Raw genomic sequence first — 19244 nt, forward strand, 5'->3', positions numbered from 1 at the left:
TGAAGACCCCTCGTGACTATGTCGTTGGCTCCTCTGACTTTACTCACAGTGGGTTCACTGTTGCTTCTACTTCAGTCTGAGAGGCAGCATGAGTTTGGGCTGGAGGCCAGTGGATGTGATGGACCGGCTGGGAGACTCTGGTGTTGAAGAGTTTCTCACAAGGGGCAGTGGTTTGACCCTTGACCTTTGGCCCTATCTTTCCCTGGCCCCAGTCCTCTGTCCTTTTCCCTGGGACCCTGCCTCCCAACACCTCCTCAAAACACACTTAGGGGTCTGGGGATATAGCCTAGTGGCAAGAGTGCCTGCCTCGGATACATGAGGCCCTAGGTTCGATTCCCCAGCACCACATATACAGAAAACGGCCAGAAGCGGCGCTGTGGCTCAAGTGGCAGAGTGCTAGCCTTGAGCGGGAAGAAGCCAGGGACAGTGCTCAGGCCCTGAGTCCAAGGCCCAGGACTGGCCAAAAAAACAAACAAACAAACAAAAAAACAACAAAAAAACACACACACTTAGGAGACATGGGTCCCTGGAAAGGAGCGTTACTAAGAAACCCAAAGATGAAACAGAGCTGGCAGCTCAGGGATGGAGACTGATGAGACCTGGTTTAAGGAAACTTATAGGAAATGGATAACCCGAGCCATCAGGTCATCAGAATAAAGAAATGGCAGAAAGCAAACTCAACAGACCAGCGGGCTTTATTCAGGAATGAAGCCTGGGAAGGCCACTGAGGTTCCTTCCGCCTGGTTCCAGGGGAAATGGAACTCCCCGCCTTACAACTCAGGCTCTCTAAGTATTAGGGAGAAAGAATGAAGTGGTGGTGGGGGGTAGAACCGACGGAAGTGGGGGGAGATGGAGGTGGGGTAGGTGAGCAATGTTATTTTGACTGCAGAGTTCAAGGTCTCAACAGCCTCTGTGTTGGTCAGGGGCACCAGCATCGGACGTGGCCTTGGTCTTAGGCTCTCTTCTCTAAAACTGCAGGCTGTGTTGGTTCAGGGGGAAGGGGAGGGGGGTGATTCAGCAGGGTCTGCAGTGAGGACAGGTCTAGGCTATGGCTGTCAGAGGGGACGGTGAGTGCTTGAGGTTAAGTCACTTTCCGGCACACAGAGCTGGGCCCAGCAGGACTCCCCTGTAGGAAGCCACTTCCTGCAGGCTGCGGGGTCCCTCTGCCTGGCCAAGAGCTGAAAGCCCCCAGGACTCCCATAGTCTGACCCCTCTGGAGGAGGAGGCTTGTCTGCCTCCGCATTTATGGGGACAGGGACTGGGAACACGGAGTAGATGGGAAAGGCTGGGCAGGCCCAGGGGCAGGCAGGAACAGGGTGGGCTGGACTCTGGGAAGTGAAGCCCTGGGTTTGTATGGGGCTCCGAGTGTGTCTTGGCTTTAGCTCTGAACTCAGGGTTGTGGGCAGACCATCATCTCTGGGCCTTTATGTGTCCTTGTGTTTATTTGGCTAAAGACAGAAAGGCCCTTATGCCTAAAGGCCTAGGGGCAGGCCAGGGTGCCTGGTGCCTCCTGCAGCCCTGGACCGTCTGCCAAGGGGACAGAGGCTACTTAGGGGCTTATCTCAAAGTAGGGCAAGACTGTGGCCAGTGGTCTCTACTGGTTCCTTGAACCTTGAGGCTGAGCTGGAACCTTCTGGACTCTGGTTTGCTGGTTGTTGGAACCCCTGACTCTGGCCCCCACGAGGGGGTGATCTGATTGTTCCTTTCCACCATCCAGGGTGAAGTGGGAGCCTCACCCAGAAGCGCAGACTGGCAGGGTCCAGGCCTGTGTGGGGGCCGGCGTCCGGTTCAGGCCCGAGGCCAGAGGACGTTGGCGTAGTCGTGAGGAGCCTGGGGTGCCTCCAGCAGCTGGGAAGAGTAGACCCACTTCACCTGGAGGGAGCAGGCTTGTGAGAGCAGTTCTACAGCTTGGCAGTGCCCCTCTCCGGCCCTGCCCAAGGCAGCAGTCCCACCTTAAAGAGGGAGATGGTGGCGCCATAGCTCACGCTGAGAAGGAACAGGGTGATGAAAATGCAGGTGCTGGTCCACAGCTCCTCTAGCTCCTCAGCCTCAGCCTCCTCGGTGCACAGCTCCTGGAGATCCAGCTCTGGAGGGACCAGATGGTCAGCCCTCCCGGCCTTGGGGATGGCCTTGGGGAGGGATGGAGCCCTTGCTGGTCTCAGTGAGGCCTGGGGTGGCAGACTCCCTGTCCGGATGCCCTGCCCTGCCTTGGGGATGGCCTTGGAGATCCAACCTATCTCCAAATCGGCGGGACCTGGGTGTGTGTGTGTGGAAGTCTTGGTCCTCTGACCTTTCCTGACCTTGACCTTTTACTTCCTCTCCACCACCCCAACCCCCAGTGTGTCCTGGCTTATTTCTCTACCACTTCGCATGATTTCTGTGCTGGTGGTGCTGGGTCCTCACGGGCCCCATCCCAGAGGATACCCCAGGACCTCAAGAAGGGCTCTGGGCTTCCACCGTCTCCTGAGACCCGTGTAGGTTCTTCCCGCAGGAATCTTAGCAAGGTGTCTGCAGACGGCTGGCCCGGCTGATGGTCTCTGTGCTCAGTCCTGCCCCCACCCTGCATGCCCCGGCTCCCAACGCCCTGGGCCCATGATGCTGGTCTCTCATTCCCACACAAAAGCAGATGTCAAGGGGAGTGTGTGTGGGGAGACAGGAGGAGACCAGGGAGGGTGACAGTGCTGGACAGGAATTGGACTCATTTCCTTACTTGTGTAACTGTAACGCCTCTGTACATCACCTTTACAAATTAAAAAAAAAAAGGGCTGGGGATATAGCCTAGTGGCAAGAGTGCCTGCCTCGGATACACGAGGCCCTAGGTTCGATTCCCCAGCACCACATATACAGAAAACGGCCAGAAGCGGCGCTGTGGCTCAAGTGGCAGAGTGCTAGCCTTGAGCGGGAAGAAGCCAGGGACAGTGCTCAGGCCCTGAGTTCAAGGCCCAGGACTGGCCAAAAAAAAAAAAAAAAAAAAAAAAAAAAAAGAAAAAAATGCATGAAATGGATATCCTTCTCTCTATCTCTTCATCTGGGTCTGGGCTAGAGTGAGGAAGGTACGTGGGTCTGGGGCAACTTCGTGTGTGTGTGTGTGTGTAGGCCTCTAGTGTGTGTGTATGTGTATGTCTGGGGGTGCCTGTGTGTGTGTGTGGGGGGGCAGACTTGAGTGTATGTGTCTGGAGAGGCCTCGTGTGTGTGTGTGTGTGTGTGTGTGTGTGTGTGTCTGGGGTGGCCTTGAGTCTGTGTGTATATGTGACATGGGTCTGGGACAACCTCCTATGTGTGTGTGTGTGTGTGTGTGTGTGTGTGTCTGGGCCGGCCTCGAGTGTGAGTGTGTGCCAGGCTGCAGTGGCTATTATAGCCGTGGGGCCCATCCCCAAGCCTCTGGGGCCCTTGGGACGCAGGCCGTGCTCCTAGGCACTAGGCACTCATCTGGCACGTATGTTGGGTCTGTGTGAACAGTTGTGCATGTGTGAGGCACGCCTCTGGCTGGAGGTGTGTGCGTCTGTCCTGCCCATAGGTGGGGCTGGGTGAGGTGAGTGCAGCTTGGCCCTGACACCCTCACCCTCCAGGGGCTGGGCTGGACATGCCTCCCTCTCTGGGCTGTGGCTGAATGGGGAGCGTCCTGGGTTCAGGTGCATGTCCGTATGTTCCTGGAGTATGTGTGTGTGCTCATTCGTGTGTTCATATATCTCCACATGTCTGCACATGCTTATGTGCCTTCTTTCTCTGTGTGTGTGTTCATGTGCCTGTCTCTGTCTTTCCTTACAGGACAGAGGGGTGCTGGGAGGCAGGAAGCACAGAGGTGGCTGTGTGGGGGACGCTGGGTACCAGCAGGGGTGCAAGGCCCCTGTTTCTGTCTTGGACTCAGTGGCCCAGGTGTGTTGAAGGAAGTGCTCAGGGATCAGGAGGGGCTTGGGCTAATGGGCAGTGGTGGCCCAGGGCAGGCCGTGCATGAGCGTGTTTAAGACATGTCACTAAGTGGGGTGCAAGTGACAGTATGTAGCTGGTGGTTGGGGGCATGGGTGGAGTTGTCCTGCTCTGGCTGTGTGCACCACGGTGTGTGGAGTGCAGGGCTGGGTGTGCACCACGGTGTGTGGAGCAGGGGCTGTGTGGCCGGGTGTGCACCACTGTGTGTGGCCGTGCAGAGGTGGCTGTGTGAACGTGGCTGCTCATCCTGGGCCCCATGAGGACTTGTGGTGGTGTGAGGCTCTGCAGTGGGCCAGGAACCTTGGGTGCCCACCCAGGCAGGCACAGGTGTTGTAACCATGTGGGCGGGTGTGCGATGGGTGGGTTTGGCCCCCTTGGCTCCCAAGCAGAGCGGGGAAGGCAAAAGTGCTGTCTTGGAATATCTTCTGCACCTGTGTGGGTCTCTGACTTGGAAGGGCCCCAGTGTCCAGGGGTTTGTCTGCCCAGAGGGAGGGAGGCTGGGGCTCCTGTGTCTGGGTCACTTGGGTCCTTTCCTGAGGACGAGGGGCAAGGAGGGCCCGGGGTGTCTGTGCTGAGCGCTGGAAATGTGCTATTTGACAAATGCCCCCGGCACGCAGGCAGATGGACGAGAAGTGCCTCACCCATGCCCCATCTCCTTGTAGCCCATCTCTCGGGAGGCCCTTGCTCTGTGTCAAGACTCCTCTTCTTCCAGCCCGCCATCACCAATGACATCATCCAGGCTAAAGCAGACACCGAGCATTTATTAGGAGGCTTCCTCACTCTCCCAGCTGGATGGGGCCCTGGGAGGAAGGAAGAGACAAGGAGACATCATTTACCAGGGTTCTTGGACACTGTTTTGTCAAGGGTCCGAGGTTTGTCCAGTGCCTCATGGACCACACGGCAGGTGAATTGATTATTCTGTATCCAGTCTGCCCTGGTGACCTCCAGGCGGCTGAAGAGGAAGAAGGTGTTGCTGGAGTAGCTTGTCTGGAGGGGCGATGTGGTTCTCTGTTTGCCGTTCAGAATCGGCTTCTCATTTTGCAGCCACTGCACCGAGATGTCCACGGGGAAGAAGTTCTGGATTAGGCAGGTGAGGGTGAACTTTTCGTTGCTCTCCTCCTCGGGGGGTGGGAATACGTAGACCTCAGGGGCCTCACGTTGCCCTGTGGAGGGACTTGGGTCAGCCTGGCCTCTGTCTTCTCTCTGACAGCAAGGGAGGGCCCACACCCATCCCCGGCCTGTGCTCACCTGGGGTCTTGGTGATGGACCGCACGATGGCCTTGGGTAGGAGGGCCTGGTTCACTATGCACCGATAGGCCTCGCCACCAAGCCAGTCCTGGGTGTCCACAGGCAGGGTGGCAATGATGCTGGTGGTGGCGTTGCGGTGCCTGATGCTGTTCCAGGAACCTCCATTTGCTGGTTTCCCGCTCTCCCGGGACCAGACCACATGGACGCCCTCCTCGCTCTCCAGATCCACCACCAGACAGGTGAGTGTGGGTGCTTTGTGGACGTACAGGTCCAGAGGGCTGGGCGGGATCAGGTAGGCACTCACACCTCTTGGCTCTTGATCTGAGGTGCGGGGAAGGAGCCATGAGATCCAGCCCTCACTTAGACCCTTCGGAGTCTGGGAGCCAGGGTGGGCAGGGTGGGCAGGGGCTGGCGGGGTGGGCGGAGGCTGGCGGGGTGGGCGGGGCTTCGGGGTGGGCAGGGGCTGCGGGGTGGGCTGAGGCTGGCGGGGTGGGCGGGGCTGCGGGGTGGGCGGGGGCTGGCGGGGTGGGCGGGGGCTGGCGGGGTGGGCGGAGGCTGGCGGGGTGGGCGGGGCTTCGGGGTGGGCAGGGGCTGCGGGGTGGGCTGAGGCTGGCGGGGTGGGCGGGGCTGCGGGGTGGGCGGGGGCTGGCGGGGTGGGCGGGGGCTGGCGGGGTGGGCGGGGGCTGGCGGGGTGGGCGGGGCTGCGGGGTGGGCGGGGGCTGGCGGGGTGGGCGGGGGCTGCGGGGTGGGCAGGGGCTGGCGGGGTGGGCGGGGCTGCGGGGTGGGCGGGGGCTGGCGGGGTGGGCGGGGCTGCGGGGTGGGCGGAGGCTGGAGGGGTGGGCGGGGCTGCGGGGTGGGCGGGGGCTGCGTGGTGGGCGGGGCTGCGTGGTGGGCGGGGGCTGGCGGGGTGGGCAGAGGCTGCGGGGTGGGCGGGGCTGGCGGGGTGGGCGGGGGCTGGCGGGGTGGGCGGAGGCTGCGGGTGGGCTGGCTGCGGGGTGGGCGGGGCTGCGGGGTGGGCGGGGGCTGCGGGGTGGGCGGGGCTGCGGGGTGGGCGGGGCTGCGGGGTGGGCGGGGCTGCGGGGTGGGCGGAGGCCGCAGGATGGTTGGAGGCCGCACCTGTGCACCTCTGGGCATGGGCCTCAAAGGTTAGGCCTTCATAGGTGACCCGGCAGGTGAAAGTACTCTCCGACAGCCATTCTTCCTGAGTGAGGTTGAGTTCACTGTGGGTGGAGGCCAGCTTGCCTTCCAGCTTGGGTGGGGCAGTAGGTGTCGCTGTGATCTCCTGATCATTCTTTAGCCAGGTGACCTGGAGGTCACCTGGGATGTAGCCAGAAATGAGGCAATAAAGGCGGATGGCAGGGTAGAACCCACTGGGGCCGCAGGAAGAATGGAGGAGCTCCACGGTGGGCTGTGTGAAGTTGGAAGGGAGGCAGGCTAGGGGAGAGACGGCAAGCGGTGAGTGCCCCAGGCCCTAGCCCGGGACCCAGCACTCAGGGTGCCCCCTGCCCCTAGCGTGCCCTGGAAGTCCTCTGGCTCTGACACCGTCTGTCTGGCTGCTGCTGCAGCCAGCTTGGCCCTGCTCACCTGGAACGGCCTTATTTGTGTCGGTTGCGGATGCCTCATGCACCACACGGCAGGTGAAGCTCTTAGTGGTCAGCTTGCCCAGGACGGTCATTTGGCTGGTGGTGACATGGAGGCCATAGCCGAGGGTGGCAGGGAAGTTCCGGACACTCACGTTCTGGGAGGCTTCATCCCAGGTCACTGTTGCTGGTGTGGGGAAGTAGCCTGTGGCCAGGCAGCCCAGGGTCCTGGAGGCGGAGCCTCTGCAGCAGGGCCTCAAGGGAAAGACCAGGGGCTTCTTCACAGGGGCTGTGGAGCAGATTCAGGTCAGACTGGACTCAGACAATGCCTCCTGCGGTGGGTGTGATGGGGGTGGGGCTCTGGAGACCCTGCTCCCACCTGGAACCCAGTGATCAGGCGCACATTGGCTCTTGTTCAATGTGGTGAGTCTATTTCTTCTTCCAGGTTCCAGACCCCAGGTGCAATTTAATATTTCGGTACCACTTCCTCAGGGCTGTTGTCACTCAATACCTTGAGGCCAACTTGGGCACAGGGGCTCCTAGGAGACACCTGGCCTCAGCCCTGAGGGCTGGCGTGTGGGTTTTGGTGGAGCACAGGCACCAGGGTGTTCCCATAGATTGGAACCCAGGGCATAAGAGGCATAGAGGGGCACAGACGGCACAGAGGGAGGGTTACACAGGAGCAGAGAGGGGCACAGAGGCCCCACAGGACTTGGGGACGCCAAGATCCCAGGAATTGGCATATTGTTCCTTTGACACCGCCCCTAGATCCTAAGGGACTGGGAACCCAGAGCTTCCCAGGACTGATAGTGCTGCACTCCATTCATTGTTGGGGGGTCCTGTGGGCAAAGTTTGCCTGACCTCCACCCTGGGTCTATGCCCTCCAAGATTCTGGGCTCAGTTCCCGCAGACATCTGAGAGCTCTGTCTTGTTTTTCCCTTCACCTCAGTCCTTGCCTGGCCAGCCAGGCCGCCACGATACTTTGCCTCCTTGCTGACCTGAGGGAGGGTCTGGGGAGAGCTGGCTCTGGCAGCATGGGCATAGACACCAGCGACCACCGCAGAGGCCACCACAGTTCTCCTGCCCCGGTGACTCTGGTGTGCATGCCCCTGCACCCTTTCCCTGGCCTTGGAGCTGAGACTGGCTTTCTCTCTAAGTCTGCTCTAGGTCTCAAGAAAGCACCAGGCTCAGCTTCACTCTGTTCTGCTCTGCCTCCCTGTCCAACTGATCACACAGAGCTCAGCCCCACGCTGTCCTGCTCTGCCTCCCCATCCAGCTGGGCACACAGAGCTCAGCCCCACGCTGTCCTGCTCTGTATCCAGCTGGGCACACAGAGCTCAGCCCCACTCTGTCCTGCTCTGCCTTCACACCCAGCTGGGCACACAGAGCTCAGCCCCACGCTGTCCTGCTCTGCCTCCCCATTCAGCTGGGCACACAGAGCTCAGCCCCATGCTGTCCTGCTCTGTATCCAGCTGGGCACACAGAGCTCAGCCCCACGCTGTCCTGCTCTGCCTTCCCATTCAGCTGGGCACACAGAGCTCAGCCCCACGCTGTCCTGCTCTGCCTTCACATTCAGCTGGGCACACAGAGCTCAGCCCCATGCTGTCCTGCTCTGTATCCAGCTGGGCACACAGAGCTCAGCCCCATGCTGTCCTGCTCTGTATCCAGCTGGGCACACAGAGCTCAGCCCCACGCTGTCCTGCTTTGCCTTCACATTCAAGCTGGGCACACAGAGCTCAGCCCCACGCTGTCCTGCTCTGTATCCAGCTGTGCACACAGAGCTCAGCCCCACTCTGTCCTGCTCTGTATCCAGCTGGGCACACAGAGCTCAGCCCCACTCTGTCCTGCTCTGTATCCAGCTGTGCACACAGAGCTCAGCCCCACTCTGTCCTGCTCTGTATCCAGCTGGGCACACAGAGCTCAGCCCCACGCTGTCCTGCTCTGTATCCAGCTGTGCACACAGAGCTCAACCCCACGCTGTCCTGCTCTGTATCCAGCTGGGCACACAGAGCTCAGCCCCACGCTGTCCTGCTCTGCCTACCCATCCAGCCGGGCACACAGAGCTCAGCCCCACTCTGTCCTGCTCTGCCTTCACACCCAGCTGGGCACACAGAGCTCAGCCCCACTCTGTCCTGCTTTGCCTCCCCATTCAGCCGGGCACACAGAGCTCAGCCCCACTCTGTCCTGCTCTGTATCCAGCTGTGCACACAGAGCTCAGCCCCACTCTGTCCTGCTCTGTATCCAGCTGGGCACACAGAGCTCAGCCCCACGCTGTCCTGCTCTGTATCCAGCTGGGCACACAGAGCTCAGCCCCACTCTGTCCTGCTCTGCCTTCACACCCAGCTGGGCACACAGAGCTCAGCCCCACTCTGTCCTGCTCTGCCTCCCCATTCAGCCGGGCACACTAGACAAATTATATAGACAACCTATGGGCAAAACCATCACAGATCAAACAATTTAGAGGAATCTACCTCTTTTGATTTGACAAAGGCAAATCAGGCCAACAAAACCCGTCTTAGCCCAGGGTAGTTTAGCTTGGCTCAGATAAACTCAATTCACCCTAGCTCAGCCCAGTTAAATTCAGCTAACAGCTCATCTCAACCCAGTTCTGTCCAGCTCAGCCTAGCTCTTCCAAGGTTATCTCAGCTAAATTCAGTTTTAACCAGCTTAGCCCATCTCAGCTAAACTAAATCAGATTGTCCGAGCCCACATTAGCTCAACTTAGCCCAGCTCGTCTCAGCCCAGTCCAGCTCAGCTCATTGTAGCCCAGTTCACCCTGTCACAGGTCAGCCCAGTAGTTCAGTTCAACACAGTCCAGCCCAGCCCAGTCTAGCTGCTTAGCCCAGCTGAGCCCAACACAGTCCATCCAGTTCGGGTCTGCCCAGGCCATCTCAGCCCAGCTGATCCTTTCCCAGCCCAGTTTACCTTAGACCAGTCTATCCATTTCAACCCAGCTCAGCCCAGCTCAGCCCAGCTCAGCTCTTACCAGCTAAGTGCAGTGAGCTCAGCCTAGTTCAGTCCATCTCAGCCTAGCTTAATCTACCTTAGTCCATCCTAGCCTGGCTCAGCCCCGCTCAGCCTAATCCAAGTCAGTCCAGCTCAGTTTAGTTCAGCACAGCTCAGCCCAGGTTAGCTCTGCCCAGCCCAGCTCTCCCCTTCAGCCCAGCCCAGCCCAATTCAGTCCATCCAGCACAGATCAGCCCAGCCCAACCCATCTCAGTCTGGCTCAGCCTAGCTTAGCCCACCTCAGCTCAGCTCAGCTCAGCCTAATCAAAGTTAGTAACTCAGCCTACTTCAGCTCATTTTAGCCCGGCCAGCTGAAGTCAGCCCAGCCCAGCCCAGTTCAGCCTAGCTCAGCTCAGCCCAGCCCAGCTTCACTGTATCTTATTCCAGTCCAGCCCAGTGCTTCCCAGCCCAATTTAGCTCAACTCGGTCCAACCCAACTCAGCCCAGTTTGGCCCAGCCCAATGTAGCTCAGTCCAACTCAGTCGATCCTAGCTCAGCCCAGCCCAGTCCAGACTAGCTCAGTTCATCTCATCTTAGCCCTGCTAGCCCAATTTAGCTCAGCCCAGCCCAACTCAGATCATTCAGCCCATCGCAGTGCAGCCTTGCTCAACCCCGCTCAGCCCAATTCAGCCTCACTCACTCCAGTCTAGATCATCCTAGCCCATCTCAGCCCAGCCCAGACTAGCTCAGTGCAGTTCGCCTTAGCTCAGCTTAGTTCAGGCCAGCTCATCCCAGCTCAGCCTAGATCAGCCCAGCTCTGCTAGTTCAGCCCATCTCAGCCCCGTCCAGCCCAACTCAGGTCAGTTCAGCTCAGCCTAGCTTAGCAGCCCAGCCCAACTCAGCCCATCTCAGTCCAGCCCAGACTAGCTCAGTGCAGTTCACCTTAGCCCTGCTAGCCTACTCAGGGTAGCTTAGCCCAGTCTAGCCCAGCTCAATCCAGCTCAGCCCAGCTCAGCCCAGTCCAGCCCAGCTGAGTCCATTTTAGCTTACTCTAGCTCAGTCCAGTCCATCCCAGTGCAGCCCGCCTCACCTTAGTTCAGTCCATCCATCTAGTTCAGCCCAGTCAGCCCAGCTCAGCTCAGTCTGTCTCAGTTTAACTCAGATGCAAAGGTAGTCAGCCTACTGTGCAGGTTAGCACTGCTTTGCCTGCTGCTGTTTGCTGTCTGGTTGACATCTTTGTCCTGAGTGCAGGACAAGATTCATGACTGGTGCCTAGCCTGGGTCCCTGGGTGCCCCCGACCTCTGTAGCTCTCCATCTGGTTTAGCCTCCCTGGTTGAGACTCACAGCCTCTGCCTTCTCTAGGTGGGCTTTCGTCCATTTCTGGTCTCTGTCTGCCCCTGCACAAGGAAGGGGCAGCTGAATGGCATGCAGTGACCAAGAAGCTTGGTCCTGCTGAGAGGGCAGCTCAGGTGTCCCCTCCCCCATCACTTGCCCCGGTAGCCTGCCCACCCTGGCATGTAGGCCAGTCTGTTGGGCAGGATTCCCTCCCGTGGTCCTCTGTAGATGCCTGTGGTGGGCATGGCCATCACCTGTACCCATCTGCCAGGTTCCTGGAGAGGTGCCTAGAGAATGTAAACTGCTAGTAACCATTGTTATTTTTATGCCCAGGTGATAGTGCTTAGGGTGGGGGGAGCTCTGCCTCAGTGCCCTCAGCTAAAAGTGGGATGGGAACCCCCAGGCCCCAGCAGCCCAGGAAGTCCCCTTTTCTGTGTGTTCTTGGGAAGTCAACGATGTGATGTTGGGGTGAGGCCCTTCTGCAGGGGACACTCTGGCACGTTCCAGGGGAGGCCCTCTCCTCTGCAGTCAGACTCAGGAGTCACTTGGTTAGCTCTCATCTCAATGCCATGCACGGGGTGGCCACCCTGGCTGCTGTCTTGTGGGGAAGAGCTTCGCTTCCATTCGTCAGGACAGGGAGCAGGCCCTAGGCAGTGCCATCTCTGCTACTTCAGGAGAACTTCAGGGAGATGAGGCACCTTTCAGACTTGAGAAATGAGGGAGAAGACCATCCATAGATGTGAACATGAAAGGTCTCTCATAGCTGCTGGCCTCGTTCCTGCGTCAGGTTTACAGCTGACCTCCTGAGGCAGTGACCTTGACCTGGTACTCATTTCTAGATGACAGTCCCCCAGCTGGGGCCTCCACATGCTGCTCTGCCAAGGGAGCAGAGACAGTGACCAGCAGGCACGGAGTGGACACAGGTGGCCAGTGACTCTGCAAGGCCACTGCCACCATTGGACCCAGGGAGTGCTGTGCCATGTCCATTCTGGGGCTGTGTGCTGCAGGAGAAGTGCATAAGGCTGGATTCAGGCTCAGTAGTTTCTCTGGGCACTCAACACCAACTGTAGCCATAGCCAGTGCTCCATTGTCATATGGGAAGGGAGAATGTGGGCTGAGTTCAGGCCTCTTCCATCTTGTGAGGACCTGGGCTGAGTGCGGTCTCCTCCGTGGTATGATGTGTCCTTAGGCCTGTCTCCCTGTGTGTCACTCTTAGGCCATGTGCATGCATGGGAAGGCAACCCAGCACTAATCTGACTTGTCAGTGTGCGGCTAAGGCAGGACATGCAGGCTTTGGAGAGGGATGTCAAGACCCGTCTCCTGGACATGACCAATCCCCGTGGGGCAGCGGACGGATATGGTATCTGCCAGAGCTGGCATCCTCAAAGGTGCGTTCGCGATACATTTGGAGGACTCCAGAGGACTTCGGACCACAAGAGTACCAGGAAGCATGGGCACTGACCCGGCATAGTCTGTTGTGCCAGGAGCCCGAGATGAAGCTAGCGATGAGCCAGCGCATGGGGATGAAGGCTGGGGAAATTGGGGCTGGACTTGACCAGTCGCTCCCGGAGAAAATAGCCACGTTCGCCTATCTTGCCCTCAGTTCTGGGAGGTTGGGGCAAGTGCCGTTTCTTTCAAGGAGAAATGGCTCGGAGAGCCCGTTTCTCCCAGGGACCTGCCCAGGTGGGAGCCTCCAGCCCTCCAGTTCAGGCACTGCGAGCCTGCAGTGGGCACGGCCACCTGACTTACTCAGCATCTTGTAACTTGCTCTCCCTAGGGGTGAGCAGAAGGGTGGAGGGGCTTCCACACCAAGCCTGCTTGTTGCTGGTTGTTCTCTGACATCCTAGGGTCTACTGGGCTGGTTGAGTTGCAGCAGGCAGGACTCTGTGTTGGGTGGCAGTGGGTCGTCCTCTGAAGGAGCTCCCGAAGGAGCTTTGGGTCACCTGCAGCTTCTAAAGCCCCAGCCCACAGGGCCCTGTCTCCTTTCTGCTTCCCACTGCCACAGTGCCACAGCACCCTCGCCCTTCTCCACCTCCACCTCTCCTCCCTCTGCCAGAGCGAGGGCTTCATTTAGAGTCCAGCTGCCCTCTGCTCCCCTGACAATGCGCCTTCTTACATCAGTGCGCTGGAACTGATCTGTCCAAATGTTCTACTTTGAGCAGCATACACCTCTGTGTCTGTGGGCATGTGGGGGTACCATCTGTTTGTGGATAAGTGTGTCAGAGGGAACAAGGAAGGTATCTCATCCTATTTCAGCCCTCCAGTGGTCCTGTAGGGCCCAGGGAATCTTGTGTGAGGACAGTACTATGTGTAGGGTAGGGATGAGACAGAAAGACAAAACTTTCCTTAGGCTAGGACGTAAGCCCTGTAAAGTAGTGTTAAAATAGAGCTCTGTTGTAAGCACCCTTTCATGCTAAGGTAAGTGAAGGGGCTGTGATTTGACTCTTTGAGAGATGTCAGATCCTTGTAGTGCCTTGCTGTCTCATTGCCTTGGGCAGGAAGCTTTTAGACAAGAACTGGACTATCACTGTGGCATCCTAGCTGCTTTGATCATTTCCTGAACTCCTAGAGGACACTGTGCTCCAGCTGCAAGGAACACTATATCCATGACTACTGTGGAAGCCTAGACTTAGGATTCACGAGGTCTTGTTCCAGTCATGACTGCTCAGCTGAACCAGAGCTGGAACATGTCACTTCAGCCATGACTTATGGGTGCGGGCTGACAATTTCCAGGGGACACAGAGCCAGGGGTGTGACACCTAACTCTCTGAGCTCCTCAGAGTTCCTCAGAGAGTGACTGTGGAAGGAATCTGCAAGAAACCAAGACTACAGAGAACGATGGAAGTATTAAAAAAGAAAGATGCTGAGAGAATGAGAACTGCAAATTACTAGAAGGGCTTGAGAGAGCTGACAGGGTCCTGACAGGCAAAACTCAGGAGTTGTAACTCTAGTCACTGATGTTGGTGCTCTAAGCCCAGAATGATAAATCTCTGTGTGTGTGACGTGACCCCTGTGCTGTGGTGGCATGTCACGGGGTGGCCCCCAGGCAGGCCGGTGTTTATAAAGGGACAGTTCCCTCGTGGCTGATGTGTGTGGATCATGTGGCGTACTCTGGGTGTGGCAGCATGTAGGGGTGCACCGTGGCAGTCCCTGCCTGCCTGACTCAAGCGTTTCTCCTCTCCAGGAGAGTCTGCTAGCAGCTTGGCCATGGAAGGTCAGCAGGACACAGGCATGTGGTTTGAATGGGGAGGACCAGGCTCAGAGCTCTGGGCTGTTCAAAACCCCACCTCCTGCTGACCCTGGACCAGTCCCTGTGGTCTCCCGGCCGAGGAGAGCCAGCAAGATCCACCCTGAGGTTTGTGTCACTACAAGATCAGGGAGGGAGGTGTGTGAGGGGATGAGGTAGGAGACAAGTCAGGTACATGGAGTATGTAACCCTCCACTGGGCACTGACCCAGGGGGGCGCTCTCCACTGGGCACGGACTCAACTCGAACGTGGAGTGACACTCAGTGTCATTGGAGGCCTAGTCTGTGTCTTGGGCCCATAGCCACTGCCCTGCCAGTGGAGGCTCTATCCCAAGCCCCCATGCTGCTTCCCATAGACAAAACTTGGTTCTGTGCTCCTTGGCCTGCGTGGCCCCGTCTCTGCCCCTCAAGAGCTCAGTGGAATTTGAGCAACATCTGACTGGGTGGAGGCCCGTCATAGCCTGGTGTTATGCCCTCTCACCCCACAGAAGCAGATCCTTTCTCCAGGCCAACGAGAGTCTAGTGTGCTTGAGTGGGCTGAATTCCATCCCAGAATGAAGCAGAGACAAGTCTCAGCCCTACCTGATGTGGGTGATTTTTGGAGAGTTTGGAGTCAGAACTGATGCTGGAATGGGGAGACCTGGAGGATGGTTGGGATGGGGGCGTGTGGGTGGGGAGTGACTTCTCACAAAGCCATGAGCTTGTTCAGGCCAGAGGGCAGGCTGTCACGGGCTGAACCGCGTCCTCTACAGATTCATTTGCTGATATTTCAACCTTCCAGAACCTCAGAATGTGCCTGTATTTGGACATAGTTTCTTTCTAATTTATTTATTTTTGCCGGTCCAGGGGCTTGAACTCAGGGCCTAGGCTCTGTCCCTGAGCCTCTCTGTGCTCAAGACCAGTGCTCTACTACTTGAGCCACAGCACCACTTCCAGCCTTTTCTGTTTATGTGGTGTTGAGGACTCGAACCCAGGGCTTCGTGCCTTCGAGGCAAGTACTCTACCACTAAGCCACATTCCCAGCCCTAATTTAATTTTTTGTCTGTTTGATATTTATTTGTGTCAATTAACACATTCATTTATATGTAGAGTGCATCTTGAGCAGTCACTCCTTCCATTGTTCTCCACTCTCACCTCTTTCCTTCAGTCACGCCAAGTTTTTTTCCTTTTTCACATATGACATTGAGTATTAGGATTGTGTTTTTCCACCATTCCCTAGGAATTAGGAATTCTCTAGGCCCCTCCTGTTATGCCAAGTCGCGAAACGACCACCAAGAAGGCCACCGAGACTCAGACATTCTGGAATGCAAAAGCAAGGCAAGGCTTTATTCAAGCGAGCTGCAACTCGGGCCTCGTCCTACCCACCGACACAGCGGAGGTTAGGAGGAAGCCCCGAGCTGCGATTGCACAGGGCTTATAAAGGCAAAAAACAAAGTTACAGCCATCAGGTGTTCAAGCAAGACAAAAAAACAAAGTTACAGCCATCAGGTGTTCAAGCAAGCAAGATTAGGACACGGGTACAAATCTGATTGGCTCAGGGCTCGAGGCATTCTGGGGGCAGTTAGAGTTAAGCATTCCCAGCGGTTAGAGTTCTTGACCGGCTGGGCCCTAATAAGCTTGTCCTGGGTTTGCTCACAGGGCCTGCTTATCTCAGGTTCGCGTGGTAAAGCGGGGCCTGACTTCAAAGTCTGGCTCTTCACTCCCACCAATAAAGACATGTTTCAGCTTCTGCCTCAAACTGTTGTGACTGGGGACAAGGGAGTAATGGAGATGATTGTGGGTTGAGGTTTGGGGTGCCAGGGGACCTGAAGCCTTCTGCCAGCTTCAGATCCCAAGGTTCCATTAACCAAGGTTTTTATTTGCATTTAGTACAGGGAATTACTGGCAGAAAGTAAGGTATAAACATCAACATGTGACAATGTTTTGTATACAGGTGACAAATCACTTCCTTATCTTGGAAACTGGAGGTAAACAGTAAACAACTTAGGATTTTGCGTGAACCTTAGTCTACTCCCAGGCTCCCAGGTGGTTTAGACCACACCCAGGACAGAAAGATGAATTCCTGTTAAGCCAGAATGGATTGAACTCTTTGGGGGAGCTCTCAGCATTCTGAATTTTGTTGGGAGAATGGCCTTCCAGACTTCATTCCTTTCGATCTCACAGCTCTGGCTTTTCGGGCTCTCACAAGCCTCCTGATAACTATTTTGTTAAGCTGTCTGCAATTGTTCCAAAGGTTTACACCATGGAGTTTCACTGCTGCACACACTGTTTTAGTAGCTTGGCCATGTGTATGTTCCTGGGCACCTCTGTGCACACGGGAGGCCATGTTGTGTGTCTAAGACCCACCTGTGAGAGAAAACGTGCCCAGCGGTTTTCTGGGCCTGGCATACTTCAGTTAGCATGCCTTTTTCCTAGATAAACCATTTCTCTGCAAGTGACATAATTTCATTCTTCCTGATGGCAGGGCTAAATTCCATTATGTATCTATATATCTCTCTATATATCTCACATTTTCTTGATCCATCCATCCATTGCAAGGAATCTGGATTGTTTCCATAACTTGGATATTGTGACTAGTGTAGCCATAAGCATGTGCTTTTGTTGTATCCTAGATAGCTTGCAATCCTTCAGATAAATGCCCAGTAGTAGGATTGCTAGGTCATAGGGTAGTTCTATGTTTAGTTTTGAGGAATCTCTATATTTATTTCCATAGTGATTGCACTAATTTACTTTCTTACCTACAGCATATTAGGGTCCCTTTATCTCTTCATCCTTGCCAGCATTTGTTGTTGTTTATATGTAAAAAATTATTATTGTAATCGAGTCACCCCTCCCCCCTGAAAAGGGAGGGGATTCCTGGTTCCTCCTAGAGTCCACCACTCAGTCTCCAGCAAAAAGATGATAAAAGGATGGATTTATTGGGGAAGTAAAAAGTGAACTGATGGGCCAGGGTCACAGCCCAGACACGGGAGCTGAAACTGCGACCATATGAGGCCTTCCAGGCCTGGTTATAAAGGCAAACATCACATAGCCAAACCTGCCACAGGTGGCCAATGGGGTGACAGCACTTACAGAGCGTGCCAGGTCACACGCAGGTGGCCAATGGGGTTACAGTCTGTCTCACAGTATCTGTTTGAACCAACCTATCATTCTAGTTAGAATTGGCGCATGAATTTGGTGGGGCTCACATGATGCAGGTGGATTGGCCTGCTCTTGGGAGGGCACAGGTTTAACCTGGAACGTTCCTTGAACCTTCCACGCCTCAGGTGGTCAAGCAGTTTGCACAATCTCATCATAGTGAAGGGGAATTTCCCTGGATTGAGCAGACAGGGGCTCAGGGGCAGGGGAGAGCTTAGTGCAGCTTCTGAAGCTCTCTTTAACCGAGATGGAGTCAATCTGACACCCCTCAACAGCCAGTGATGGTGCTGGCCAGATCTGACCTCCATATTACAATTATAAAGGTGATGTACAGAGGGGTAACACACTGCTCCATGAGTCAGGTAAAAAATACATTTCTTTTTGGACAATGTCTACCTTCCTTTACTTTCAGTTTTTCCCTCCTGTCCCCACCCACAAGTTGCATAGTTTGTTTTCAACACAGTGTCTAGTGAGTGCCACTGCATATGTGTGTGTGTGTGTGTGTGTATTTGCCAGTTCTGGGGCTTGGACTCAGGGCCTGAGCACTGTCCCTGAGCTTCTTTTGCTCAAGGCTAGCACTCTACCACCTGAGCCACAGCGCCACTTTCAGCTTTTTCTGTTTATGTAGAACTGAGGAATCAAACTCAGGGCTTCATGCATGCTAGGCAAGCACTCTACCACTAAGCCGCATGCTCAGCTGCAGCTTTATATTCTCAATGATGGCTAATCTGACTGGAGTGAGATGGAATCTCAGTGCTGTTTTGAGTTGCATTTCCTTTATGACTGGGGATGTGGAACATTTCTTCATGTAGTTACTGACCACTTGAATGTCTTCTGAGAAGTGTCTCTTTTTTTCATCGGGCTATTGATTTTTGGAAGCTTAATTTTTTGAAGCTCCCTGTATATTCTAGTTATTGGTCTTGGGTCAGATGTATCACTGGCAAAGATCTCCTATGCAAGACAGGGTCTTTAACAGGTAAGTGGTAATGAGATCTCTGGGGTGGACCTAATCCAACATGACTGGTGTCCTTCGAAGGAGAGGAGATCAGGACACAGACACAAAGAGGGGCCTGTGAGATGCAGGGAGAGAGGGTCTACACACTGAGGACGGAAGTGACTTGATCTAGGACGCAAGGGGTCCAGGCCTGTAGGAAAAGAAGCATCTGTTGTTTACTCTCTGGTATGTCTGTCTCATTTTTATATCTTGTGCAGGAAGTCTCACCTGCACTGACAAGGGCTGAGAAGAAAGTGCTCCTTCACAAAACATTATGTTGAAAACGAACTATTCCACTTGTGGAGGGGGGGCGGCTGGGAAGGAGAAACTTGGAGAAAATGAGGAAGAGGTGACACTGTTCAAACACAAATGTGCTCATTACTTGACTTATGTAACTGAAACCCCTCTGTACAGCACCTTTGCAATAACAAAACAAGGAAAGTGCTTCCTTGGAGGGAAGGCTGAGGATCCCTGGAAGCCAGAGAGCCACAGCTGGACCCAGGGGCTAGGGAAGGTAACTAAGGAAGGCCAGAAGGACTCAGACCTGGGGGTAGAGGGACCTGCCTGGCTTGCCAGTCTCCTCTAGCTGTGCCTTGTGCCTGGATGTCAGGGATTCGTGGACACAGGAAGACCAGAGTGAAATATACAGTATTGAAGGACTGTTTTATTGTCATTAAAAAAGAGAACTTAAAGACATTAATGGGCTCCAGAAAGTTAAAAGAAAAATGGCTAAAACTGTCCATCCTCTGAGCATTTCCTGAATGTGGCAGGTACATGCCATTTCTTCCCTTTTTGTCTTTCTTGCTGTCTGGAGATTCTGAATTGGCAT

General features: G+C 55.7%; 1 gene segment (V, D, J or C); it reads right to left on the minus strand.

The window, feature by feature from the left end:
* Nucleotides 1-1788: 1788 nt before the first annotated feature.
* Nucleotides 1789-12018, minus strand: LOC125345355. The segment is given in 7 exon segments: nucleotides 1789-1872; nucleotides 1953-2086; nucleotides 4764-5090; nucleotides 5176-5496; nucleotides 6292-6609; nucleotides 6760-7059; nucleotides 11838-12018. Coding segments are annotated over 7 exon segments (1665 nt in total).
* Nucleotides 12019-19244: the final 7226 nt, after the last annotated feature.

This window comes from Perognathus longimembris, unplaced genomic scaffold (genome assembly GCF_023159225.1).
Source record: "Perognathus longimembris pacificus isolate PPM17 unplaced genomic scaffold, ASM2315922v1 HiC_scaffold_5536, whole genome shotgun sequence".
NCBI lineage: Eukaryota > Metazoa > Chordata > Mammalia > Rodentia > Heteromyidae > Perognathus > Perognathus longimembris.